Genomic DNA, 27663 nt, shown 5'->3' on the forward strand with positions numbered 1-27663 from the left:
GTCATATTGACCAATCTGCTAAGTATGAGGTGGTACCTTAGAGGTGTTTTGGTGAGATATTCCTACTTTAGCTCACATGCCCCTCTGGAATTTTTGCTAGAAAAAGGAACTTTTGGGGGGGGTTCATCCTACTATTGCATGCATGGTAGTGACTTCTCCATGTTATCCCATAAGACTTTCAGAGTGAAAATGTTTCATTTAAAAACACACACACACAGAAGTAAAGCTATTTCATTCCTCACAGAATCTTCATGAAACCTGACAGGGATGCTAGAGAAGGCCCAAGCTGGATTTATAAAGAACTGCCAGCTTGTTCTTTTCTACTGTGTCTACATTTTACTGCACCACTGCTCCTGATAAGGAGTAAATTCAACCACCTTACCCTTTTGGAAACTTGCCTGCTAAGGTGCAAGCATTTAAATATAAAAACAAAAAAAGCCTTTATTCTTGTTACAGTTGATCTTTTTGTTTTTGTTAATTGGTTTAGTAATAAATATTATAAATATTAAAAATGATAAAGGCTGATATAATAATATAAATTAGTATTTTAATTAAAGCCATGCTGATAGATAAAATCATTAGACCACACGCTTGTAAGCATTCAAAACTGCCGCCTCCATTACTGTCTCCTGTTTCCTGGCCAAGAGCCTACTCGCAATCTCCTAACCCAGGAGATTTTAAACCCTCTCTGTGTCGACGTAGACCTCCCCATGCCCCAAAGACCCGGAAACGGAAACAGCTGGACCATGTTGGATCACGGGAAATGTAGTTTTGATACATTTCCCCTGTCCATAGAAATATATACACTTTTAGATGGCATTTTCCCAATTTTCACTTTTACAATATATGTGTGGTGTTTTAAACTACTGTCCTCTGCATTCCCATGTAATTGTCATATGACTCTGAGTTATGTGACCTCTTACTGAATGTTTCCTTTTCTATAAAATAGAATTAACACCTACCTTTTTTTTTTTTAAACTCTTGCTTTCCATCTTAGAATCAGTACTATGTATTGGCTCCTAGACAGAAGAGCAGTAAGGGCAAGGAAATAGAAATTAAGTGACTTGCCCAGGGTCACATAACTAGGAAGTGTCTGAATCAAGATTTGAACCCTGGACCTACTGTCTCCAGGACTAACTCTCAATCCACTTACCTAACTACCCCATAGTACATATCTTAAAGGGTTGTTTGTTGTAGGAACCAACTGAGATTGCATTTTTTTCCAAGCTTTGCTGCTGCATAAACAGGAGCCATCTCAACCAGATTATATGTGGTGGGCTCCATGCTAATCAAAAGCATAGTCAGAGACTATCAGTGGCCCATTGCTTATTTTACTGAAAAGATCTGTCCTCTTGTTCCATTTTTATTGGGAGCTTGTGATTCTAGGTGTAACTTCATGAATATTCTATGCATGCCTGGAGAGCCCAACCATTTCCGGAACTAGGTTGGATCCAAGTGAATGGCTTATCAATTGCTGAAGATGACAGTTCTGCTAATAAAGGGGAAGAAAGAGAGAACTAGATAGAACAAAGCCCCAGTATGGTGGATGACACATTGGATCAGGATTCTATGAAGATATGTGTAAGAGTTCACAAAATGAGAAGCTATGCCATGGGAGGGTTGGAGTCAGTATTGCTAGTACCCACTTCAGGTCACATAAATCCATTGAAGTATCACAGTCAAAATAACAAGATAAAAAAGAGATCAGACATTTATTGAAATAAATTTGTTAATTTTCGTTAAAATTTATTTAGGTTTTAATCATATTTTTTGTTTCAGTTGCATTTAAAGGTTTTAAGGTTATGATATATTTTTTAAAATGGAAATAGTCACAACTTATTTTCTATTTGATTCTTAAATAGGACCCATGGCAAATGCTGCAGCCCCCACTAGCACACCTCAGAAACTGATTCCTCCCCAGCCAACTGGGCGTCCTTCACCAGCACCCCCTGCAGTACCTCCTGCAGCTTCTCCTGTAATGCCTCCACAAACACAGTCCCCTGGGCAGCCAGCCCAGCCTGCCCCTATGGTTCAGCTCCATCAGAAACAGAATCGAATCACTCCTATCCAGAAGCCAAGAGGACTTGATCCAGTAGAAATTTTGCAGGAGAGAGAATATAGGTAAGCCTTCTTAAGTTTCCATTCTCAAGATTGTATTTATCTTTCCTAAGCTATGAGGATGTTGGATTTCTAAAACTATTTTCGTATTATTATATTACACAGTATTCTATTTTGTAGTGGTATTCTCTTAGGAAATCTGTTTTGTGGTGCATTTTTTGTTTTGTTTGGTAAAAAAAAAAATGTAAGAAACTGAAACCCTCCATTATAAGAGAAACATATTTAGGGGGCTGCTGGGTGGCTCAGTGGATAGGCCCAGAGATGGGAGATCCTGAGTTCAAATTTGGCCTCAGACACTTCCTAGCTGTGCAACCCTGGCCAAGTCACTTAATCCCCATTGCCTAGCCCTTACCACTCTTCTGCCTTGGAACCAACACACAGTATAAATTCTAAGATGGAAAGTAAAAGTTTAAAAAATAAGAGAAGCATATTCAAGAAATTGCCAGAGCAGGTAGGGTGGCTTCGTGGATTGAAAGCCAGGCCTAGAGATGAGAGGTCCTGGGTTGATATACGGTCTCTAATTCTTTCTAGTTATGTGACAATGACCATGTCATTTAATTTGAATTGCCTGGTCCTTACTGCTCTTCTGCCTTGGAATTAATACTTACTACCTTTACCTTATGAGCTAGCCATATAGATATAATTTTGTTTCCAAAGACATGATTTGATCATAACATAGTTAAGTCCTTTTAAAATGAAATCTTTTAGACCAGTTCATTCACAGTGCTATATGTTTTTCGAAAGCATTTTTTTGCCCTTGTTAAGGGCAGAATTTAAGGAGCTATAATTTTGGAAACTCCCTTTTTAAAGTATCTGTTCTAGAGTAGACATTATAAACAAAAATCGTTTTTATGTCTTAATTCCTTATGTAAATGGGTTGGTTTTTCCTAAACAGGTTACAGGCCCGGATTGCCCACCGAATTCAGGAACTTGAAAACCTTCCTGGGTCCCTTGCTGGGGACTTGAGAACAAAAGCAACCATTGAACTCAAAGCACTCAGACTGCTAAACTTCCAGAGACAGGTAGGTACAGACCCTGGAACCAGAATATTCTTATGGCTGAGCCACTGTGCCAGTGTTGGGTGAACTTTAATTTAAGGAGGAGAGAGAGTGGGCAAGAAATTTCATAAAACTTTTTTTTTTAATTCTGAATTTAACAAACTCCCCCAAAAAGAACATTTCCATATATTTAAAAAAATTATTTATGTGAAATCATGAATATCCATTACACATAATTTGGGGTTTTAAAAAGAATTTAATAAATTCATCATCTTACTTTTAAAACTGTCCTGCTTCTCTGTGGTTCCTTGTGAATTTCTTCTTTTCTGTGCATTTTTAAAAAATGAGTCAGCCACTCTCTTCTTTTGGGTGGGATCGGAGGGACTCAATTCTATACCTTGCTTCCTTCCCTCTCTTTATCCCCTTCTAGTTAGGAAAAGAAAACACCCAATCCATGTTGCAAGTAAAGGAAATAGTTGCACACAGATAGCTGTCAATAAAGTGAAATAAAGCATAGTTAATTATCCTTTTAAAACACACACATATGCTTGAGCACACATACAAAAGAAGCTGTTAACTATATTGACTCTTCCTTTTATTATTCCTTCTGGTTAAAAGCTATGTTCATAAAGAACAGTTGCACTATTTCCAATGTAATCAAGTTTAGGACAGAGTTGAAGTCAATGAATAGATTTTACATATCACTATTTTGTTTTTTTTTTATGGCATTTCAGAAGTGTGACATAAGCAGTAAAAATTACATAGTGGTAAAAAAAAAAACTGCCACCCTTATTGAATAATATTCTTTTTGTCATTCAAGTACACATACTGTATTCCTCATTTGTACTTGTAATCTTTTAGTTGTTTTCCAGGGCTCCTGTTTAAATTATAGAATAATGCTTTAGGCAGTGAAAAATATTTCCAGTCTTTGATGACATTGTGATTATTATATAATATATAATTAAGGCTACAATTATAGTATTATATAATTACATACTATATCTAATTTTTAAAAAATGGGAACTTATTTAAAAGCTACGTCAGGAAGTTGTGGTATGCATGAGAAGAGACACAGCTCTGGAAACTGCACTGAATGCCAAGGCTTACAAACGTAGTAAGCGTCAGTCCCTTCGTGAGGCTAGAATAACAGAGAAACTGGAGAAGCAGCAAAAGATTGAACAAGAGCGGAAACGCAGGCAAAAGCACCAGGTAAATCTTACAAACAATCCAATATTTCCCCTGTGTTTGTTCCCCTGGGTTAACTGCTGCTATATGCGTCTTAGTCAAGCATCTTGTTCAGAGAAATAAAAACTCTTGAGAAAAAGAAACATTGGTTTATTTTTATAGCTATAACTGAATTACTGGATTCTTTGTGTTATGTATCCTTAAGCCAGTCAGCTTATCCCATTTGGATATAGTCTTGATGGGTGGGCCTTGAGCAAGAGAAGGGTATAAATCAGTGGGACTCTTAGAAGATGGGGGCCTAGGGTCAGGCAACAGGATTTGATAAATGCTTCTTCCTCTACTGGTCCTACATATACCGTTTTTCCCTACCCATATACCCCTAGTGTCAGTGCCCTGGGGATGAGAAGCATACTCCTCAGATAGCGACACTATGGCAAATCCCCATTTACCTTGTATTAGTTTTTATAGCTTTACTCTTTGCCTGACTTGAATAAGTCATAATCTAAGGATTTTTGTAGAATCTTAAATATCCTGGTCTTATATTTTAGGAATACCTCAATAGCATTCTTCAACATGCCAAGGATTTCAAAGAATACCATCGATCTGTTACTGGCAAAATCCAAAAACTTACAAAAGCAGTGGCTACATACCATGCCAATACTGAGCGGGAACAGAAGAAAGAGAATGAGCGGATTGAGAAGGAGAGGATGAGAAGACTGATGGTAAAAGTCTTAGAGGCACTGGCGCACACGTGTGTGTTGTGTATGTGTGAGAGAGGGAGAGAGAGATTTATTTTTTGGTAATACTGGTATTTTTTTTTTGAAAATGATTTCCAGAATAAATAACTCAAAATTTTTGTAGGCTGAAGATGAAGAAGGATATAGGAAGCTTATTGACCAGAAGAAAGATAAGCGCCTCGCATACTTACTTCAGCAGACAGATGAATATGTGGCTAACCTGACAGAACTAGTCCGACAACACAAGGCTGCACAGGTTGCCAAGGAAAAAAAGAAGAAAAAGAAAAAGAAGGTAAAACAGACATCAATATTTCTCTTTGTTAGTTTGGTTATATTTTATTTTCAGGCATTTGATTTCTCTGAATGCTCTGCAATGCTTTATAATAAATTTTATTCTCTTCATTTCAGAAGGCAGAGAATGCAGAAGGGCAGACACCTGCAATTGGACCAGATGGAGAGGTTAGGAAACAGATTTTTTTAAAAATTGAAATGTCATCTAACACTAGAAAGTTGTATCTATTTTATCTTTACCAAAAAAAAAAAAAAAAACTGGCTCTCACTCTACTTTAATAAAGTGATATATGTTGCTAAACACAAATAATTATGTCATATTTTGCCTTACGAAAATATTTGTCCACATTTCCCTATAGTAAAAAAAAAAATCTTTTCTAGTTTTTGGGAGACTGGAGGGAAATGTTAATGGAGGGAAAATATAATCAAGGAAAATTCATGTTAAATAGGTAGTTGTTTTTCATACTTTAATAGTAGTGATAAATTAAGATTTAAATAAAGTGGCTATTATGGACTTTGTTGATCCTAGAGAACACTTACTATCATCTCTGAAGATAGGTTCTTTCAGCTCCCCCTTTAGAATTAACAACCTTATCATGAAGTCTGGCTCTGTAGTAAATAATGGGGACATTAAAATTTCATTATTCTTTTTTTTTTTTTTTAAGCCTTTGGATGAAACCAGTCAGATGAGTGATCTCCCTGTGAAAGTGATCCATGTAGAAAGTGGGAAAATCCTCACTGGCACAGATGCCCCCAAAGCAGGACAATTAGAGGCATGGCTTGAGATGAATCCAGGGTATGTAAGCCAGTTCCATTTAGCACTGGCTGATATTTGAATTTTTTTTTTTCTCTCTCTCTCTCTCTCTCTCTCTCCCCTCCCCACCCCCTTCTCTCTTCTCTCTTCTCTCTCTTAGTCATAAATATCATAAGTGTCAGAAGTAGTTTATCCTAGTATTTCTAGTGAGATATATATTAAAATAAGACCATTTTTCCTTATTTAGGTATGAAGTAGCTCCAAGATCTGACAGTGAAGAGAGTGGCTCAGAGGAGGAGGAGGAGGTGAGAAGTTTCATAAATTAGTTGGCTTTTTAAAAATAATTGTTGGAATATAGGAGTGAATATTTGCAAAAGTCCTGCCTTATTATTTCATTTTGTTTAGGAAGGGATTCTGAGTTTTCATAGACTTTGCCAGCAGAGAGTAGAAGCTATGGCAGATCCAGCAGGAAAAAGTGAGCACTGGTCTGGTGACAACCATTTGACGACAAGACTCTTTCATTTTAAAGATTATCATCACCAAAGAATTGTCCACCATTCTTTGCTATATTGAGTTAGTAAACTTAGGAAGGTTGGAACAGTTGTAGTCAGCAATAGCAAGAACCGAAGCCAGAATATTTCCTAGAAAGCAACATTCAATTTAAATGTTTTGGGAGGAGAATGTTTAGAAAAATGAGGCCTGCTTTTCTTTTGTGGAGAGATTAAGTTTTAAAGTTCAATGTGGTGAACTTTAAGATGACTTGAATGAATGATCACAGAGAAACCTAACTGTCAAACATTTACTATACAGCAAAAACCTAAAAGTATAGTACCAGACCAGATAATGATTAGGAAATCCAAAGAGGAGTTAAATTTGTATCTTTATCTAGCCTAGAATTGTGCAAAAAAAAAAAAAAAAACAAAACAACCAGAAGTCGTAGAAAAGGGATCCTTCCAGAAAAGCCAATTTCGAGCATAGGTATTCAAGAAGTAAATCTGCCATTAGAGATCAGAGATATTCCAGGAGTGTCTTATAATAAGTAGACCCCCATATCTGTGGGTGATACCTTCTAAGACATAATACAGAGTTGAAACTGCAGTAGCTGACCACATATATAGGTGCACTTTCTCCCTCCTCCTACCCCTCAGCTCAAGCCCCTGCGGCTTCCACCTCATTTCCCCCTCCCCCCCCCAAAAAAAAAAGAAACCTGGAAGAAAGTGGAAGCAGAAGAAACTTCTAGGAAGAAAGACCAGAAGGCTTGGACAAGAAACCTCCTATACATTTAGAAACCCACAATGTTCATATCATGGATGTGGACCTTGAGTTGTCAGTACCATACTGTGAAATTGTAAGGGCTTCAGAAGCCTAAAACATCTGACCTCTAATTCTTCAGAGATCTCTAAAGATCCAGCTCTCTCAGGTTAGCAATTCTAGGATGCCTGAAACTTTTCAACACTTAAGAGGCTAGACGCTTGAGTTATATTCAAAGTTAAGGAAACAGGCCTGGGTAATTGAGATCTGGACCCATTTGAGTCTAACCACTCTGAAGGGTGAGGGCAGGCTTTGGGAGTGGGAAGATACCTGGCCTGTGTTTGAAATCTCAATTCAGGAACTAAAGCTAGAGGTAGTAAACAGGATATCAGTTTAAAGAAATTTAATGCATTTCAGGACAACCAAAAGTCCATTTCTAAAGAGAATAACTCCCATCAAATACAAGAAAAGTTGAAAAAGAAAAAAATGGCTTGACCTGCAAGAACTATAAGAATATGTAGATGAAATGAAGCAAGATATTTTTAAAATGAATTATATAATCAAGAAACTCTAGAATAAAGTATTTTAAGGAAAAATAAGTTGGCTAGAATAAAACAGTAAAAAACCTTACTCAAATAGTGGAGTCCTTGAAAATTATAATGAACTAAACAGATCAGAGACTCTATGAGACAAGAAATATTAGAACAAAATCAGAAGCTTGAAAAATAGAAGAAACTATAAGATACCTTCAGGTCAAGAAAAGATAAACTAAAAATCATTGGGCTCCTTGAAAACCAAGATAAAAAAATAGCATGGTACCCTTTTTCAAGAAATTATAAAGGAAAAGTGTCCAACGCCTTAAGTGAAAACTTCCAGCAATGTGGCTAGCCAAAATCCAGAGCTTCTAGGTCAAAGAAAAAATATTTCAAACCTCCAGATTAAGAGTCTTAATGTCAAGGAATCACATTCATCTCATATTAGGATTAAAATCTACTACAAAGGAGAGGATATCTTGTGATATTCTAAAAGTAAAAGATAAAGACTAACAACAAAGAATATCTTGACCTTAGTGTAACCCTAGAGAGTGAAAAAAATGGATCTTCAATAGAGTCAAGAACATTCAAGTGATCTAGTAAAAACAGCAGAGCTGAACCAAAGCTGATGTGAGGAGTGAAGAGAAATATGAAGTACTTATATTTTAATAGAGGGAGAAGAAACAAATATCTTTAGAACTTCAGTGTCTTCAAAGGTTATAAAAAGAAGATAAAAAGAGGATATGTACTGTTGGATGGCCTTCAGAAGAAAGAAAAGAAAGAATACACTGAGAAAGAAGGAAAAAGAAGCAGAATTTATTATTTTTGTATACAAGCATGGAGGAAGTGGTAGGATAAAGGGACACCAACATGAACATTATTCTTTGATGCAAAGAAAGGGAGGAAGATAGAAAAAAAACATTTGCATAGTTTTGTGTAGAAATATACTCAGAAGAGAAATTGGCAGAGTTGTGGAGAGGAGGGTGAGTAGGGTTTAAGACAAAGGATAATATTAGAAAGGAAACCGTCACAAGGAAAATGAATTTTCACTTCAAATAGATTATGAAAGGGAAAATCAAAGAAAGTAAAAAGTGAGAACCAGTGATTGACATTTGAGAGGGTAAAAGGAAGAAGAGTAGAGCAGAATCACTGATTCAATTATAGATCACTAGTTTTTATGACATTCTCTTTAACTACCTTCTTTGTAAAGAGAGGGGAAATTAAAAAGAGTATATGATGAAGTGAAATATATAATGATAACAATAAACATAAATGAAATTAATTGGAGTGCCCATAGAATGGAATAGGGCAGCGGAATTAATAAGGAAATAAAATCCACTGATATGTTTACAAGAAACACATTTGAAACAAAAGATTCTCATAGTTAAACTTTAAGAAACTGGAGAAAAATTTTATTTTGCTCCAGGTGAACTAAAACATTACTTCAGAGAAGGCAAAAATAAAAATAGATGTAAATGAGACAAACACTGAAATTATGTTTAAAATACCATAGGCAAAGAAATAGTATCGATACTTAATAGTTGCGCTTCAAATGCTATAGCATCTAATTAAAGAAATTAATTAACTAAAAGACAGATGGCAAAAATATGATAGTTGGAACTTTTAATGTCATCCTCCATAATGAATAACAAAAAAGGGTCAGAATAAATTTTTTTTTAAGTTAAACTTGATAGATTTTTCTACAGTTACTCAATAGGAATCAGAAGAAATATACTTATTTTCTGTCCTGTTCGTGGAACCTTTATAACACCTGACCATACGCTGTAAGAGTGAAAAAGGGCTTTTATGGGTTCAGTATATTAAAGATGGTCGCTTTTATGGAAATTTATTTACATGAGAGAAGAGAGAGAGGAAGAAAATAAGAATCTGTCTAACTAATTAATCCAGGTAGATCTTAACCCTCAGCTGAGGGTTAAAGGGCCTAAGGCCCAGAGATGAATGGAGCAAACTTCATTCACAGAGTCTATAAAAGGACGTTTCTTACTAGAAGTTCAGGAAGATTCAGTCTTTAAACTCACCATGTGAAATAGTCTCGGTCATGAATCAGCAAAGTTCCCTCAGGTCCCCTTCACGAAACCAGAAGCTGCCTCACTCACTCCACTCCCTCTTATAGGGGTCACATATGCATCACTTTCAGTGCCTTCCCCTAGCCTGTGTGTCCAATCACAATAGACACTTTTTCACAGAAAGCGTAGGGGGTGGTTGTTAATTCTGATTGGTTACTCACTCTAGCACACGTGTGTTAGGACCTCCCAAAATTGGAAGGTGCTCTTACCTTTGGTGATTAAATCTAAAGATGGGCAGTGTAGACTTAATCTAATTATCATAAGCCTAGAGCATAAAAACCTCAAAGTGGGAAAAGTATAAAATTTGAACACATCCTTTATGACTAAAATATAATAACTATTTCTATAGAGCCTTTGAAGAAAGAATTCACTCATATGGAGGTTAAATAATTTAATCATAAAGAGTTGGTTCACTAAAGAAGAATTCATAGAAACAGGAGAGATAATTTCATCAGAGAATGAGACAGCATACATACTAAAACTTTTGAGACACAACCAAAGCAGTACTGATGGAAATTTTATGTGTCTAAATATTTAATCAACAAAAGAGGAAAGAATAAAACAGTGAGACCTCTTGGTCTCATGAACAACAAGATAGTGGGTGAGATATTCTTTGTGATCCCTACAAACTTTCCACATCAGAAATTATGCACAAAAGATAAAGCACCTTCAGCTGTTTCCAAGATCTAGGACACTCAAAATTCAGAAGAGGATTTAAAAAAAATCAACCAGGAAGTGACCCTGATCTGACTCAGTACTTTTTCCCACCTCCTCTACTAGCAACAATAAAGCTGCCATAGTGGACCAAGGAATACAACTCAGACTTACACCAACCTACCCCTGCACGCAGTTCCTCCCTCCCTTTTTTCAGTGCTATAGAGACCCCAGCTCCATCCTGAAGAAGTTTAGTTAGGCCTTGACAGCTAACTTGACCATAGTTTTTTACAAGCAAAAGTCTAATTGGGCTGTGTCCTGGAAGCACTAACACTTCAAAATTCTGAATTTCTTGTGCCTGGGAAAGTAGGTTCTGAAGTACCAGTGTTGACCCAGAAAACTAAGGAATAGAGGGAGTGGAACAGGTCACTGAAATAGAAGCCCTTTGTGTAGGGATCTATGCAGCACTTCACTGAGTATGAGGCAAAGAGCAAGCATCCAGCTGAGCTGTCTCTAACTATCCTAACGTCATTTGGGATAGAGAAGCTGGTGAATTATCCACTATGGGAAGAAGCTGAGAAGTGTGAAGATCCAAATTTGTCCCAAGGAATCCACAGAGGAGAGAGAGTCAGGAAGTGAATGATAGAAAAATAATCGAAGTAGGTGGGGGAGAAGAGACTGAAAATACCAAAGATTTCAGGAAGAAATCCCAGAGACCTTGAACACAGATATATCAGCAAGAAAAATATTAACAACAGAAGGAAATGTAGCCTCCAGCTATTAAAGTTTAGGTATCTACGAATAAAAACTGTTAAATGTCAAAAGATGATCTAACACTTCAGAAAATGAAGACAGTATGGAATCTAAGAACATGGAACCACAATATACTGTACTTGAGTGGCATAAAAGAGAAATTAGAATTATGAAAACAATTCATGCTCTGCCTAATAAAAATAATGAAGAGAAGTTAGCACAACTTGCATCTGCAATGGCAAACATCACCAAAGAGAACAGATTCAAATACAAATATACAGGCATGAAGGACAAGCTAGAAAATAGAAATAAAAAGCAAACACATTAAAAGAAAATATGCTCAGTGTTCCAGTAAAACATAATATAGAACTTGAAGATAAGATGTATTGAGACAACCTAAGGATCAGAGGTCTCCCTAGAAGAATACAGCAGGACCAAAAAATAACAACTTTAGCACCATAATGAAGGAAATAATGAGTACTTCTCAGAACTTCTGAACATAGAAAATGAAACACTAAGACATTTAGTGGTTAAATTTAACTATTTACTTCAGAAAGAAGTTTTGCAAGCCATCAGGAGACAAACCTTTAGATACAAAGGACATTTAAATAATGTAAGACCATTCTGCATCTACTAGAAAAAGGAAAAGGGCATGAAATAATATGTTCCAAAGAGCATTGGAATTCAGAATATAGCTTAGGTGAGCTATCCTCCAAATCTGAATTTAACCAGAACAAAAGATGGACATTTAATAATTAAAATTAGTACTGAAATTAATTTTTGCTTCTTGAACATCCCAAATGACTTAAATGCAATAGTGAATAAATGCAGACAGCAAAAGCAACAAAGTAATGACTGAAAGACCAATAAGAAGCTTCTTTCTACATGTACAACAGGGAAACAAATGAAGGTGGCAGATGGGTCATTATGGACAGAACCTGGCCATACCCTGCCCACAGGACTGTATTACAACATGGGGGAAGGTATATGGAAAGGGGAGAAGGGAGCAGGAGGCCCAAAAAAAAGCAAGTGATGCACCAGGGCCAAATCAAAGGCTAGCAATGAGGGGAAAGTGACTTCTGTGATTGCAGAAAGACAAGCCTACAGGGGAGAGGGTGGGAAGGAAGAATGCCTTACCTGTCTTGGAGGTGGGAGAGGGTTCCATTGATGAATGCTCCAATGTGTAAAGGGGAAATGAAGACCTTGCACTGGATGAAACCTAGATTTCAGTACATGAAAAATCTACTTTTCCTAGGAGGGGAGGGGCTTTCCAGGAAAACATAAGGGGAAAAAAGGTCAATGAGAGTATATGGGAAGTTGGGGAGGCCTCCATATCCTCTTTGACACCTGCAATTGTTAGCATTGTTTTGAGAGTGAGACCCAATGGAAAGGAAGAAGACAGAGCTTACATTAGACACCATTAAAAGCTTTGATTATAAGAAGAAAACAGAGAAAAGAAAAACCATGTGATTATAGGAGTCATAAATCAGAGAATGGAAGTCTAGAGATATAGAAAACGAAGATGGTGAGAGAAATCCTTTTTGAAAGGGGTACAAAAAAAGAAATTTTAAAAAATGAATGAACAGTACTCGCTGAAGCAGGAGTTAGGAGAGGAAGAAAATCTATTTGACTAATTGAAAGTAAAAAGGAAAAGGAGGAAATATATAACCAGATAAAAGCAAAAGAGGAGAATGAATAAATAAACCTAAAGGGAAAGGGGTAACAGAAAAGAAGAGAGTGAGAGCAATAGGGATGAGGAGAAAAGACCTAGTACAAGAAATAGGGCTACCTTAAAAAAATTTGAAATAAAGTAATTGAAGGAATATGATAACTGTTTATAGCAGAATGGAGGAATGATAACATGGGGGGAAACAATTTTAGAAACAGATGTAGGAAAACATAAATCCAATTATTAGCATCATAACTTTTAAATGTGAATGGATAAAACAAGCCATTAAAATTTAAAAAGTGACATATTGGGTAAGAAAGCAGAAATCCTACAAATTTGTTGCTTATAAGAAACACATTTTATAGACAAAGACATAAAATAAATGAGGTGTTTGAAAAAATTTACCATGCAAAAGTAAATCCAAAAAAGCAGATGTCACCATCATACTATCAGAGAAAGCAAAAACAAGCATTCAGAAATTAATAGGGGCAGCTGGATGGCACAGTAGGATTCAGAAGGACCTGGGTTCAGATGTGGCCTCAGTCAACTGACTTCCTGGCTATGTGACATTGAGCAAGTTCACAAGCCTACCTGCCTAAAAATAATAATAAGGGATAAACAAGGATATATACTAAAAGGAACCAAAGACAACAAACAAATAATTAGTAATAAACTTATACACTTCAAATACCTCATCTTCCAAATTCTTAAAGGAAACTTTCTGACCTTTAAGAAGACGTAGTAATGCTGTAGTGACAGGAGTCTTCAATATCTTTTTATCAGTTTTGGATAAGTCTAATAGATAAAAGGGAAAATATGGAACTGAATAAATTTCTGGAAAAACTGGAGTTAAAAGAATTATGATATCTCTTAAATGGGACAGCAAAAGTACATACATATTTATGTGCATCATGTGAAATTTACAAAAATTGACCTTGTACTAAGACAGAGATATTGCAAACAAATCTAAAAAGGTAGACATAATCAATATATCCTTTCAAAACCATAATGCCAGTAGAATGGAAATTGGTTCAGGGACCACAGACAAAAGATATAGACGTAAATACAATTTAATAATTAAATCTTAATGAGCAGATTGAAGAACAAGTCACAGAAATAATAACTGTAAAAGGAAAATTATAATGAAACTGCATACTAAAATTTCTGAGATGCAGCTAAAGGAGTCCTTTGGGGAAATCATATCCTTACAATTAGATATCAATAAACTAAAAAGGAAATAAAAGGAAGATTAGTGAATTGAATGTGCATTTTCTAAATTTAGAAATAATTAAATTAAAACAATAACTAAAACCAAAGAAGAGTAGATGAAAAAACAAAAAAGCCATCGACTATAATGATCAACTAGAATCTGATTCTTTGAAAAGAATCTGATTAAAAAGTGAGTAGAAAAGCAAGTCAATAAAATAGTGAATTAACAATGAAAAATCAAAACAAAGCCAGAACAAGAATCAGAATATATAACGTAGCTATTTGCCAACAAAACTGAGAACACAAAAGAAAAAGAGGAATTCTGAAGTATACTCAAGCTATCAGAAAATCAGATTGAGATCTTAAATAATTAGTCTCTGAAAAGGAAATAGATCTAGCTGTAAAAGGAACTACCAAAGAAAAACTCTTAGATCTGTTATTCACAACAGAATTGTCAAATTTTTATAAAATAATTAGTATTCATACTTCACAGAGTATTATGAAAAAATGAGAAAAATAAATCAGTGGATTAGACAAGCAACTGAGGAAACTAGAAAAAGAAAAATAATTGTGAAAACTACAAATATATAAGCACTACTGGAAATTCTGAAAATCAAGGAAGAGGTTAACAAATGAATGCAGGGAACTGAGCTTCCCCCCCTGAATTTAAAAAACAACGAAAAAAGAAACCTTTAGCTAATTGGTTTTTATAGAGGAAAACCAATTGCCAGTGTCAGAAGTGAAAAAATGGAAATCTTACCAAATGAAAAAAAAATAAAGGAAATAATTATAAACTATTTTGCCTAGTTATTTGCCAACAATTTTAAATGAAATGGTTAAGTATTTATAATAATGTAACATGCCAAGGTTAATAAAGTAAATAAAAAATTTAAATAACTCTAAATTGAATAAACCACAAATTAACTCATATTTTAAAAAATAGAAACAAATGGATTTATAAGTGTATTCTATCAAATATTGAGAGAAAATTATATAATCATTTGAAAAAATGGGAAATGAAAGGACAGTTCCAATTTCTTTCTGTAATACAAATGAGGACTTAATACTTAAATGGAGGAATAAAAGAAAAAACTAAAGATCAGTATCTCCAATGAAGATGCAACACACAAAATATTAGATAAAATGTTAGCAAAGAAGCCTCATCAACATTTTAAATACACAATGTAACCAAGTTGAATTTATATGAGGAATCTGGCTTGGTTCAATTTCAGAAAAACTTTAAACATAGGGGGACTGAATTAATTATAATAAAAATCACATGTTTATGTCAGTAGATTTAGAAACAGCCTTTGAAAAACTGCATCTGTTTCTGTTAAAAACACTAAAAAGCCTAAGAATAAATGGACTTAGTATAGTTAGTAGCATATATGTAATAGAGAAATAGAAGAAGCCTTTTCAATAAGATTACAGATAAATTAAGACTGTCAATTCACCACTATTATTTGATATGATATTTGAAATACTTGCTGAATATAGCGTGACCAAAAAATAAATTTTTATTTTTAATATCATATAAATTATCATATAAATATATGATTAATGTAAATATTGCTTTTTGCATATGATAGTCTACTTAGATAATTAACATCATTAACTCACATAAAGCATTAGTGTTTCTGTAAATTACTAACCAAACCCAGTGGGAAAATTATATAAATTCTATTCAGAATAAAACATCTGGGCCTCTATATACCAAGACACACATAGGAACTATATAAATACAACTATAAGAAACTTATAATCAAAATAAAGATAAAACATAAATAATTCAAACCAATAATTGCTTATGATTATTAACCTGTTTATTCAGTGCCATATGAAACTATCAAAATATTACTATCTAGAGCTGGGAGTGGTGGGGAGTGGACCATGATTTTTAGAGTAACTCTTCTAGAGTGAATGAAAGGCCAGAGAAGTACCAGCTCTCCAACTATACTACAAAGCTATAATCATCAAAGCTACCTGATACTGGTTAAACAGTAGGAAAGGTTATTATTATAGCTCATTTGGTACATAAGATACAAAAGCAATAATATAAGTCAACCCCCAATACCCCATTTCCCAGACTAAGTAGTCAGTATTTAACAGAAACTGAGAAAACGGGTCAGTAGTCTGGCAGAAATTAGCTTTTGGTTATTTACCACAATAACCTCAACAAATTAAAGGAGGAAGGAAAGAGATTTTACCACTAAGGACAGGGAAAAGATCATTGATCAAATAAGGAAGAAATTCCTCAGAAATAAAATGGACAATTTTTTTTACATGAAATAGAGAATCTAATATACAAGCAAAATGAATGTAGTTAATATTAGAATATAAAAAAAAAGTCTTGGCAAAAAGTTATTTCTCATAAAAGCCTGATACCCAAGATATTTAAAGAACCAGTTCAGATATTAAGGAACATTTCCCGGTAGGTTAAAAATTCAAAGCATAGGAACAAGCAGTCCTCAAAAGAACGCTCAGCTATCAGTAGCCACTTGAAAAAAGAAATTTACTCTCCTGACATAGAAGTTGGCCTCAAGATACAGAATGAAAGTCTTAAAATCCAAAGACATGACCACATTATGAGTTTATTTTATGTGACTGCTCACTTATTGCAAGGGTTTATTTTGTTTTAATTTCAGAAGATTGGGATTTGGCAAGGAAAGGAGGATGAATATAGTGGTGGCAAATTAAAAAAAAGTGGAAGAATCATAATATATAGAAAAGTTCAAAAAGAGATGAAAATAGATAGGCAGGATAGCTTTCAAACTTAGATGTTGAATTAATCATGTAAAAGCAAACCATAGATAATAGATATTTGCAGTTTCATATATCATTGTTTTCTTCATATATGATATTTCATGCTTATGTTAGTGTTTGTCAAGTTTTAGAATAATAATAATAAAAACTATTCAGAAGAGGGGGAAAAATAGTTCAATGCTTCATTCACCCTTCTTGTGCCTAGAATACAGGTCTCTTGGAGTATTCTTTTTTGTAGAACTGCCCATAGTACCATAATTATAGAAATTATGGCACTATGGTATACTTCTAATGCCTTAATATTACATATGCACAACTTGTGGATAGGTTCCTATTAACAAGGACTTTTGTTGAATTGATAGGAAGAGGAGGAAGAGCAGCCACAACCAGCGCAGCCTACCCTTCCTGTGGATGAAAAGAAAAAGATCCCAGATCCAGACAGTGACGATGTCTCTGAAGTGGATGCAAGACATATTATTGAGTAAGAGGAACCCTTTGAGAAGCATGGACATGAGCATGAATAGAGGTTTTACCTAATAGATCATTTTATTCAATTTAATAGCTGACTTGTACCAGACACTAGAAAATAGTCAGGGAAACTCAGTTATTTCTGACCTTCCATGACATGACAGAGGTACAATTTCAGGTAACAGTCCTTGGGAAATTTTTGCATGCAAACCAAGTCAGAGCCATTCTGTTGTAGTACCAGTCCTAAGATAGAAAAGTCGGCAAGAGCAAGTCAGTTGGGAATTACATGATTTGCCCAAGATCACACAGGTAAGAAGTGCTGAGGACAGATTTGAATCCAGATTCTCTTGACCCCATGCCTGGTGCTCTGTCAAAGTGCTATCTATATTCCTTAGATCCATTAATTTTTAGAGAGATTGTTTTTAGAGATTCTTCACCATGGCATATCCTTTATTTGTTTATTTGTTCATTCGTGCATTTATTTATTTTTAGAATTTTTTCCCATGGTTACATGATTCATGTTCTTTCTCTCCCCCCCAAACTCCAACATCACCCACCTCCCAGTAGCCAACATGCAATTCCACTGCGTTTTACATGTATCATTGATCAAGATCTATTTCCATATTATCGATAATTGCACTGGGGTGGTTGTTTAGAATCTACATCCCAAATCATATCCCCATCAACCCATGTGTTCAAGCAGTTGTTTTTCTTCTGTGTTTCTACTCCCACAGTTCTTCCTCTGAATGTTGATAGTGCTCTTTCTCATGAAAGTCCCTAAGAATTGTTCTGGATAATTGCATTGCTGCTAGTAGAAAAGTCCATTACGTTCGATTGTACCACAGTGTATCAGTCTCTGTGTATAATGTTCTCCTGGTTCTGCTTCTTTCACTCTGCATCAATTCCTGGAGGTCATTCCAGTTCTCATGGAATTCTTCCAGTTCATTATTCCTTTGAGCACAATAGTATTCACCAACAGATACCACAATTTGTTCATCCATTCCCCAATTGAAGGACATCACCTCATTTTCCAATTTTTTGCCACCACAAAGAGTGCAGCTATAAATATTTTTGTGCAAGTCTTTTCCCCCTATGATCTCTTTGGAGTTTAAACCTAGCAGTGGTATGGCTGGATCAAAGGGCAGACAGTCTTTTAAAGGCCTTTGGGCATAGTTCCAAATTGTCATCCAGAATGGTTGGATCAATTCACAACTCCACCAGCAATGCATTAATGCCACACATTTTGCCACATCCCCTCCAACATTTATTACTTTCCTTTGCTATCATGTTAGCTGATCTGCTGGATGTGAGGTGGTACCTCAGAGTTGTTTTGATTAGTATTTCTCTAATTATAAGAAATTTAGAATACTTTTTTTTAAAACCCTTAACTTCTGTGTATTGGCTCCAAGACAAAAGAGTGGTAAGGGTAGGCAGTGGGGGTCAAGTGACTTGCCCAGGGTCACACAGCTGGGAAGTGTCTGAGGCCAGACTTGAACGTAGGACCTCCCATCTCTAGGCCTGGCTCTCAATCCACTGAGCTACCCAGCTACCCCCTTAGAATACTTTTTCATGTGTTTATTGATAGTTTTGATTTTTTTTTTTAATCTGAAAATTGCCTATTCATATCCCTTGTCCATTTATCAATTGGGGAATGGCTTGATTTTTTTTTTGTACAATTGATTTAGCTCCTTATATATTTGAGTAAATAGACCTTTTTCAGAGTTTTTTGTTATCAAGGTTTTTTCCCAATCTGTTGCTTCCCTTCTAATTTTGGTTGCATTGGTTTTGTTTATACAAAAACTTATAATTTAATGTAATCAAAATTATTTATTTTACATTTTGTAATTTTTTCTAACTCTTGCTTGGTTTTAAAATCTTTACTTTCCCAAAAATCTGACAAGTATACTATTCTGTGTTCACTTAATTTACTTATAGTTTCCTTCTTTATATTCAAGTCATTCACCCATTCTGAATTTATCTTGGTGTAGGGTGTGAGATGTTTATCTAGACCCAATTTCTCCCATATTGTTTTCCAATTTTTCCCAACAGTTTTTGTTAAATAGTGGATTTTTGTCCCAAAATCCAGGCTCTTTGGGTTTATCATAGACTGTCTTGCTGAGGTCATTTGCCACAAGTCTATTACACTGATCTCCCTTCTATCTCTTAGCCAGTACCATATTGTTTTGATAATCACTGCTTTATAGTACTGTTTAAGATCTGGTACTGCCTAGGCCATCCTCCTTCACATTTTTTTTTATTATTTCCCTTGATATTCTTTTTTTTTTTTAAACTTCTGTGTATTGGCTCATAGGTGGAAGAGTGGTAAGGATGGGCAATGGGGGTCAAGTGACTTGCCCAGGGTCACACAGCTGGGAAGTGTCTGAGGCCAGATTTGAACTTAGGACCTCCCATCTCTAGACCTGACTCTCAATCCACTGAGCTACCCAGCTGCCCCTCACTTGATATTCTTGATCTTTTGTTCTTCCAAATGAACTTTGTTATAGTTTTTTCTAATTCAGTAAAAAAGTTTCTTGGTAGTTTGATAGGTACGGCACTAAATAAGTAAATTAATTTGGGTAGGATGGTCATGTTTATTATGTTAGCTTGCCCTACCCATGAGCAATTAATGTTTTTCCAATTATTTAGATCAGGATATCCTTTTAAATGAAAGTTCCCACATTTTTTGGCTTCTTCCCACAAGTGAATTTTATTTATTTATTTTTAATTAGAGACATCTGGCTATTTTCTAGATATAGTTTGTGGATTTATCCTCAAAACTGGTAATGTCAGTATTTTACAGATAGAGAATCTGGGGATTGTCATATTCCCAAATGAACTAATAGTAATCAGTAGAATTAGATCTAAAGCTTATTTCTGGCTTGATCTTATTTAAAAAGCAACAATTTACAAAATACTGTTAGAGGCTTTAGAACTATAGAATACAAGAAATCTCCATGTCCAAACCTCCCTCATGACAATTGAGCAAACTGAAGATGAAGTGCTTTGCTTCAGGAGACATAATAAGTAGTAAGGGAGGAACTCTGGTCCTTTGGTTTCCAGCCCATGCTTCTGCCACAGTGCTATATTGTGTGGTACCTATTTTCCATATTACAAAGCAATGGAATAGTCTGAATTACCATGACCAAAGAAATTTGTACCAGTGGAATATTTGTTACAAAGATGAACATGTAGCATTTGTTCCCTGACTCTTCTTTTATCAAACCATAGGAACGCCAAGCAAGATGTTGATGATGAGTATGGTGTTTCCCAGGCTCTTGCTCGTGGTCTACAATCATATTATGCTGTGGCCCATGCAGTCACTGAAAGGGTGGACAAACAGTCTACACTTATGGTCAATGGGGTACTCAAACAATATCAGGTAAGAGAGAGAAAATTGGAACACACCTTCCAAATGACAAATCAGGTGGGAATTTTTTTACTCGAAAAATCTTTTTATTTAATTTAGAGTATTTTTCCATGGTTCCATGATTCATGTTCTTTCTCCTCCTCCCACTCCCCTCCTGTACCCAACGAGTAATTCCACTGGGTTTAAATGTGTCATTGATCAAGACTTCCTTCCTTATTATTAATATTTGCATTAGAGTGATCATTTAGAGTCTACATACCCAGTCATATATCCCCATCAAACCATGTGATCAGGCAGTTGTTTTTCTTCTGTGTTTCTACTCCCACAGTTCTTCCTCTGAATGTGGGTAGCGTTCTTTTCCATAAGTCCCTCAGGATTGTCCTAGATCATTGCATTGCTGTTAGTAGAGAAGTCCATTACATTTGATTGTACCACAGTGTATCTATTTCTGTGTACAACATTCTCTTGGTTCTGCTCCTTTCACTCTACATCAATTCCTGGAGGTCATTCTTGTTCACATGGAATTCCTCCAGTTCATTATTCCTTTGAACACAATAGTATTCCATCACTAATGGATACCACAATTTGTTCAGCCATTCCCCAATTGAAGTGCATCCCCTCATTTTCTAGTTTTTTGCCACCACAAAGAACACAGCTATAAATGCTTTTGTACGTCTTTTTCCTTATTATCTCTTTGGAGTATCAACCCAGCAGTGGTATGGCTGGATTAAAGGGCAGGCAGTCTTTTAAAGCCCTTTGGGCATAGTTCCAAATTGCCATCCAGAATGGTTGGAAATTCACAACTCCCAAATGGGGCTATACTAAAATATGTCTGTAGAGTGGGTACATTATAGCAGTTGGGAAAATGCCATATTTATCTTCATTTCTCAAGTAGACTTTTAGATACAAATCATTTTTCTCTATATCCAAGAGTACCACTTTTTCTTTTTTAAGCTAATATAAGAGTAGCTATAAATAAAATGCAAAGACCTGATGGATACATGATAAAACATGTTTTTCCTCCAAGAGACAGAAAACAATAGGCATCTTATACGTGCTTCTTGTTAGGATTAGTTGCAAGTTAAGTTTACTCCTTTTGAGGAGGGGTGCTTTGCTAAGGGAAAGAAGGAGTCTGTTTCTTCCTTTGCACAGGCACTATGTGTCATTCCTCCTCCCCCCTCCTTCCCCTTCTTCCCTTCCCCCCAATGCCTGCCATTTACTTTCTCACCTTTCCCAGTTAGAGCATTATTTCATTATTTCACCTCCTATAGAACGTGGTTTTTTTTGGTTTTTTTTTTTTTGGACTAGTTGATTGTTAGTATTCTCCCTCACCTTAAATTATCTTTCTCTTAAACGTGTAAATATTCCTCCTCATAGAATATAAGTTCTAGGAATTATTTTTTTTGTCTTTCTGTTCCCAATTCCTTGCATATATAATAGATTCTTAATAATACCTATTGGTAGGATGAATGGCAAAATGACTGGCTTTTTTTATAGCATCAAAAGAAATAGTTTATTAAAAAGAAATAGAGTAGTTAATTCAAGTAGTTATTATGTTTCATTGTTTTTCTATTTGGACATCATTCTTTTTTTTGTTGCTGGATACTTTATTGAGGCCTTTTCCACAAAGTCTTGGCTCTGGCTGGGCAAAGAGATTTCACATCAGAGAAATCTTTATACAATAGAGATTTCCAGAAACTTAATGGAATTGAGAAAATCAGAACTTGGCTAGATCAGTGAGCTTTATTGCTTCTGTTCTGAGTCCAAAATTTCCATTTAAAAATAATTATACTTTTTCCTTCCTTTTTTTTCTAGGATTCCCAGCATCCCTAGAGTCTTATGTTAGTCTATATTAAATAAGTTGGAAAGTGATTTCTCCTCATTTTTTGGCCAAATTCATCATTAATTCTTGGATGTGGTCCCCCCTTCTTTTCCCCCCTCCTCCAATACACTTACAACTGTCAATTGCCGTTAAAATACACTCCAGTTTAATTGAAGTTGCACATTACTCCTTTTTAAGTATTCAGACTTTGGGGAAGAAATTATCTCAAGTGAGTTCTAAGCTCCTCTTTTTTTTTTTTTTTTTTTTTTTTTAAAACCCTTACCTTCTGTAAGGGTAGGCAATGGGTGTCAAGTGACTTGCCCAGGGTCACACAGCTGGGAAGTGTCTGAGGTCAGATTTGAACCTAGGACCTACCGTCTCTAGACCTGACTCTCAATCCACTGAGCTACCCAGCTGCCCCTCTAAGCTCCTCTTTAAAGGCAAACTAATTTTTTTATATAATAAATTCCAAAAACACTAAAGATTTTATTAAAATAAATCACTTAAATTTCTAAACTGGTATATAATACTTTAAAATTTAAAAATTAATGAATTCCTTATGGGTAATGTATAATTGTGAATAGGAAGAGAAAGACAAAGGTCTGCTTTGTTTATTGAAGTAAAGTTTAAGTTTCCAAAGACATAAGTTGTGCCCTCTCCTGCCTTTGTAAATAGTGCTTAATTACAAATAGCAAATGCTGGAAGAATGGATACTGGCTGCTTTTAAATTAAGCGTGGGAAAGCAATTAGGCAGCTTAGTGGATTGAGAGCCAGGCCTAGAGACCAGAGGTCCTGGGTGTTCAAGTCTAGCTCCAGACACTTCCTAGCTGTGTGACCCTGGGCAAGTCACTTAATCCTCATTGCCTAGCTCTTACTCTTTTTCTACCAGTATTGATTCTAAGATGGAACGTAAGGGTTTTAATTTATTTTTAAATTAAGCATAGATGAAATATTGCTGGAAATATAAATCTTGAGTTTTAAGGAACCACAAAAGGTCATTGAGTCCAATACATACTTGAACAAAAATCTCTTCTACAGCATTCCCATCAAGCAGTCATCTAGAGCCTTTGTTTGGAACTCTCCAGTAATTGTATCTCCTAAGGCACTCCATTCAATTTCTGTGGGCACTATAATTGTCATTCTGTGAGGCCAAAACTTGCCTCTTTTCAGCTCTCCTCTATCTAGGTGGCAACTTATTGGAGTGAAAAGGAAACTAGATTTGGATGTAAGAGTCTTGAATTGAATTCATTATCAATGTGACCTTAAATAGATCACTTATAATTTCTGTAGGCCTCAGTTTCCTCATCTCTAGAACCAGGGGTTTAGACGATGATTTATACAGCCCCTTCCAGCTTCAAATATGATTCTTTTTCCCTTTGAGTCTAAGTCTGTTATCCTTCCACATTGTACCCTTTCAGATTGATCTATGAGCTGCTTCATATGTGTTCCATACTTCAGGAGGCATTTCAGAAGAAAAGTCAAATGACCACCAATAAATAGAAAATTGTTTTATATGAAATCAAAAGTTGATAATCAGATGATTATTTAAAAAGGGGCTCTCACCTGAGATATTTTTCATAGTAGATTTTTCTCTTTAACAGAGTTAACTGTCACTTACCTGTGTTTGCACATTTTTATCCTTTTTAGATTAAGGGTTTGGAGTGGCTGGTGTCTTTATATAATAATAATCTGAATGGGATCCTGGCAGATGAAATGGGCCTTGGCAAAACTATCCAGACAATTGCTTTAATTACATACCTCATGGAACATAAGCGTATCAACGGACCATTTCTCATCATAGTACCTCTTTCGTAAGTTTGCAAAAGTAAAAAGTACCTGGGATTGAACTAACTTGAGTGGTTACTAATACAGTGAAGATATGGCAAAGGCCATATTAGTTTTGGGTCGGGGAGGGAGGGAGATTGGGGGGGGGACCCTAATATTTATGAATTCTTTAACTGTATACTAATCCCCTCATCATGACTATCATCATCAAAAATCCATTCCATTAGTTACTAGTTTCCTAGTGAGAAAGTATAGCTGAATTGGTATAAATGCATCAATAATAGGAAAGAAAACTATAAGTGTATCACTAATACCTTCAAAGAATAGTAAAGATAGTATGTTATTAATTTGTAATTCATATAAATCTTAGTGACTACCCTACAAAACAGATCTAAGAAGAAATGAGAACGCTACTATTTTGCAGCAAGAGAATCTGTGCTTTTTAACTTAATTAATAGTCATTTACAATTCTTCATTCCATAAAACAAAGCCAGTGGGGCCTACATTACATTTGGGTATTAAGAGGATGCTCCTCTGTAGCAAAGTTTTTTGTTTATCATCAGAGTTTGTTTTGCCTGGCTTTTCTATGTGGCTGAGTTGGAAGGAACCTCAGAAGTCTTCTAATCTAATCCGCACCTCTGAAGGACTTCCTGGTACATAGTCATCTAGCATCTCTTTGAAAGTTTCCTATAAGAGAGAACTAGGCAACTCCTCCTTTTGAGTAATAGTGATTAAACAAAGTGTTTCCTTCAATTGAGCCAAAATCTTTTTTCTCTTTAATCTTTCTTCTGGGATCCAAGAATAAATCGTGTCACTCTACTTGTAGCCCTTCATTTATGTGAAGACAACTTACTTTTCTTTACCTCCCATCTCAGTTCCCTTCCTGTGGTCACTTCTCTATTCCAGCCATTTCTACTTCCTTCAACCAACATTAATATGTTGTGGCCTCACACCAGATCCCTTATACTCCTGCTTACCTTCTCTGGACTTGTTTTAACTAATTACTGTCCTTCCTTAACTATGACATCCCAGACTGAGCATAGTGTACCAAATGTGGTCTGTTCTAAGTTCTACAGATAGAAAGGAAAAGAGCTTTGACCTTGGCCTCAAGGACCTCCAATTTTATAATGTGGTTGACATGTATATACAAAATCTATAGAGAGTAGATGGTAATAGATCAGGAAAAAGTCAGGCAAAAAGTTTTCTTTTGGACCTGTTGAGTTAAACATACCTATATAGTTCCATGTGTTCAAAAGGCAATTGGTGATACAGGACTAAATAAAGTTTAGGAGAGAGAATAGAGCTGGATATGTAGATTTTGGAAGCGTCTGCATAGAAATGATACTTGAACCCTTGGGAACTGTGGAGACCACTAACCAAATAGTATAGATGAAAGCAACTCAGGTAGCTCAGTGGATAGAGAGCCAGGCCTGGAGATTAGAAGCCCTGGATTCAAATCTAGTCCAGACACTTCTAGCTACGTAACCCTGAACAAGTCACTTGACCCCAATTGCTAGTCCTTGCCACTCTTCTGCTTTGGAATTGATACCTAGTACCAATTCTAAGACAGAAGATATGGGTTTAAAAATAGTATGGCTGGAGGAAAGAGATTCAAGACAGAACCTTGGGAGATATTTTTGATTCCTAAGTGTGATCTGAAGAAAGGACCCTGGAAAGAAGCAGTCAGGCTAGGTAAAAGAACCAGGAGAGAAGAGTGTCCCCTAGAAACTGGTGATCAAGAAACATGAGATTTGAGGAAAGGCCATTTGTCTGAAAACTGAATAGCTGAATGCTACAACATAAGAAAAGATTTAACTTTTTAATACGCACATACAGAGAGATCACACACACTGACAAAAAACAAACAAACAACAAAACACCCTTTTTCTGGTCCTTTTGAATAAGATTCATTCTTCTATGTATATATTCCATTCATTAGTTTCCCTTCTAAAAGTCTCAGTGATGTCCTTGAGGTCAAATTTATCTCCTCTTAATAAGGAACTGTATAGTTCACTTTGTAAATTGCCCATACTTTTTGCATTAATGAGAGGACATCTGATGATCTTAATGAGTTAATCTGAGACCATAGGTTTAGTACTATTTCTCTCATCGTATATGTTATTTCCTGTGACTCACTGGTCCTCTCTACTTGATAACTATTTCTTGGGCCATGCTTGTTACCATCTGTTGTATGTGTCCCTCACCATCCATTTTCCAGTTTAAAGGCCTTTTCATCAAAGGCTTCATAATCTCTAGCAATGGTTTTTAGATTCCATTTCACAATATGTTTGTCTCTACATCTAAACTAGAAGTCAGGGAAGTGTGATTTTAAGTCCTCACTTGGACACTAGGTATATGAATCTAAGGAAGTCAGTCAATCATTAAACGTTTATTAAGCACCTACTAGGTGCCAGGCACTCTACTAACACTAGAGATAAAAAGAAAAGACAGCCTCTGCCCTTAAGGAGCTCACAATCTTAATAGGGGAGACTACAGATAAGTTCTATTTGGGATAAAAAGAGGAGAGGCATTACAATTTAGAGAAGTTGGGAAAAGCTGCCTTTAGAAGATGGGATTTTAATTGGAACTTGGAGGAAGCTAGGGAGGTCATTTTGCAAAGATATCAAGGGAGGGCACTCTAGAAATGGCAGGCAGCCATCAATGAGGTCTTGTTTATGGAATAACCAGGGAGCCATTGTCATAAATTTGAATAATAATTGGCAAGGAGCAATATGTAAGAAGTCACTTAACCTCTCAGTCTCAATTTCCTCATCTGTAAAATGGGAGAAATAATTGCATGTACATAGCTGGAAAGTATCTGGGCCCAAATTTGGACCTACATCTTCCCCTCTCCAGACCTGAAATACCTCTTTTTAAAAAAAACAACAGCATAATAATCTTGCATTACAGTCATCTACCATAATTTATTTAGCTATTTCCCTAGTGGACATCAACTTTTTTTCTAGTTTTTTACTATTCCAAAAAGTGCCATAGTGGATGAGTGTCATTGGACTTCAAATCAAGAAGACCTGGGATCAAATCATACTTGACAAGTCTCAACCTCAGTTTCCTCATTGCTAGGGAAGTCAAACAGTAGGACAGGGTTGATCAGATGAAGTTTTATATGTAAAGTTCTCAATAAATGTCTATTTATTTATTTTGGGTTTGGAATCCTTCCCTTCCCTCTTGGAATCAATACTGTGTATTGGCTCCAAGGCA

General features: G+C 35.6%; 1 protein-coding gene across 9 annotated transcripts in view; it reads left to right on the forward strand.

Moving 5' to 3' along the window:
* SMARCA4 (SWI/SNF related, matrix associated, actin dependent regulator of chromatin, subfamily a, member 4) overlaps positions 1–27663 on the forward strand; it is a 100512-nt gene that overhangs the window by 34755 nt on the left and 38094 nt on the right. For 8 of the 9 annotated variants that reach the window (XM_044670106.1, XM_044670115.1, XM_044670124.1 and 5 more), the window contains exons 5-15: positions 1863–2121; positions 3014–3140; positions 4152–4325; positions 4850–5023; positions 5163–5330; positions 5447–5497; positions 5995–6125; positions 6331–6388; positions 17365–17483; positions 20699–20849; positions 24307–24470. In XM_044670106.1, coding sequence (XP_044526041.1) covers positions 1863–2121; positions 3014–3140; positions 4152–4325; positions 4850–5023; positions 5163–5330; positions 5447–5497; positions 5995–6125; positions 6331–6388; positions 17365–17483; positions 20699–20849; positions 24307–24470 — 1576 coding nt within the window. The remainder of the gene's footprint in view (positions 1–1862; positions 2122–3013; positions 3141–4151; positions 4326–4849; positions 5024–5162; positions 5331–5446; positions 5498–5994; positions 6126–6330; positions 6389–17364; positions 17484–20698; positions 20850–24306; positions 24471–27663) is intronic. The other variant, XM_044670164.1, reaches the window with a different exon arrangement.

This window comes from Gracilinanus agilis, chromosome 1, assembly GCF_016433145.1.
Source record: "Gracilinanus agilis isolate LMUSP501 chromosome 1, AgileGrace, whole genome shotgun sequence".
Lineage (NCBI taxonomy): Eukaryota > Metazoa > Chordata > Mammalia > Didelphimorphia > Didelphidae > Gracilinanus > Gracilinanus agilis.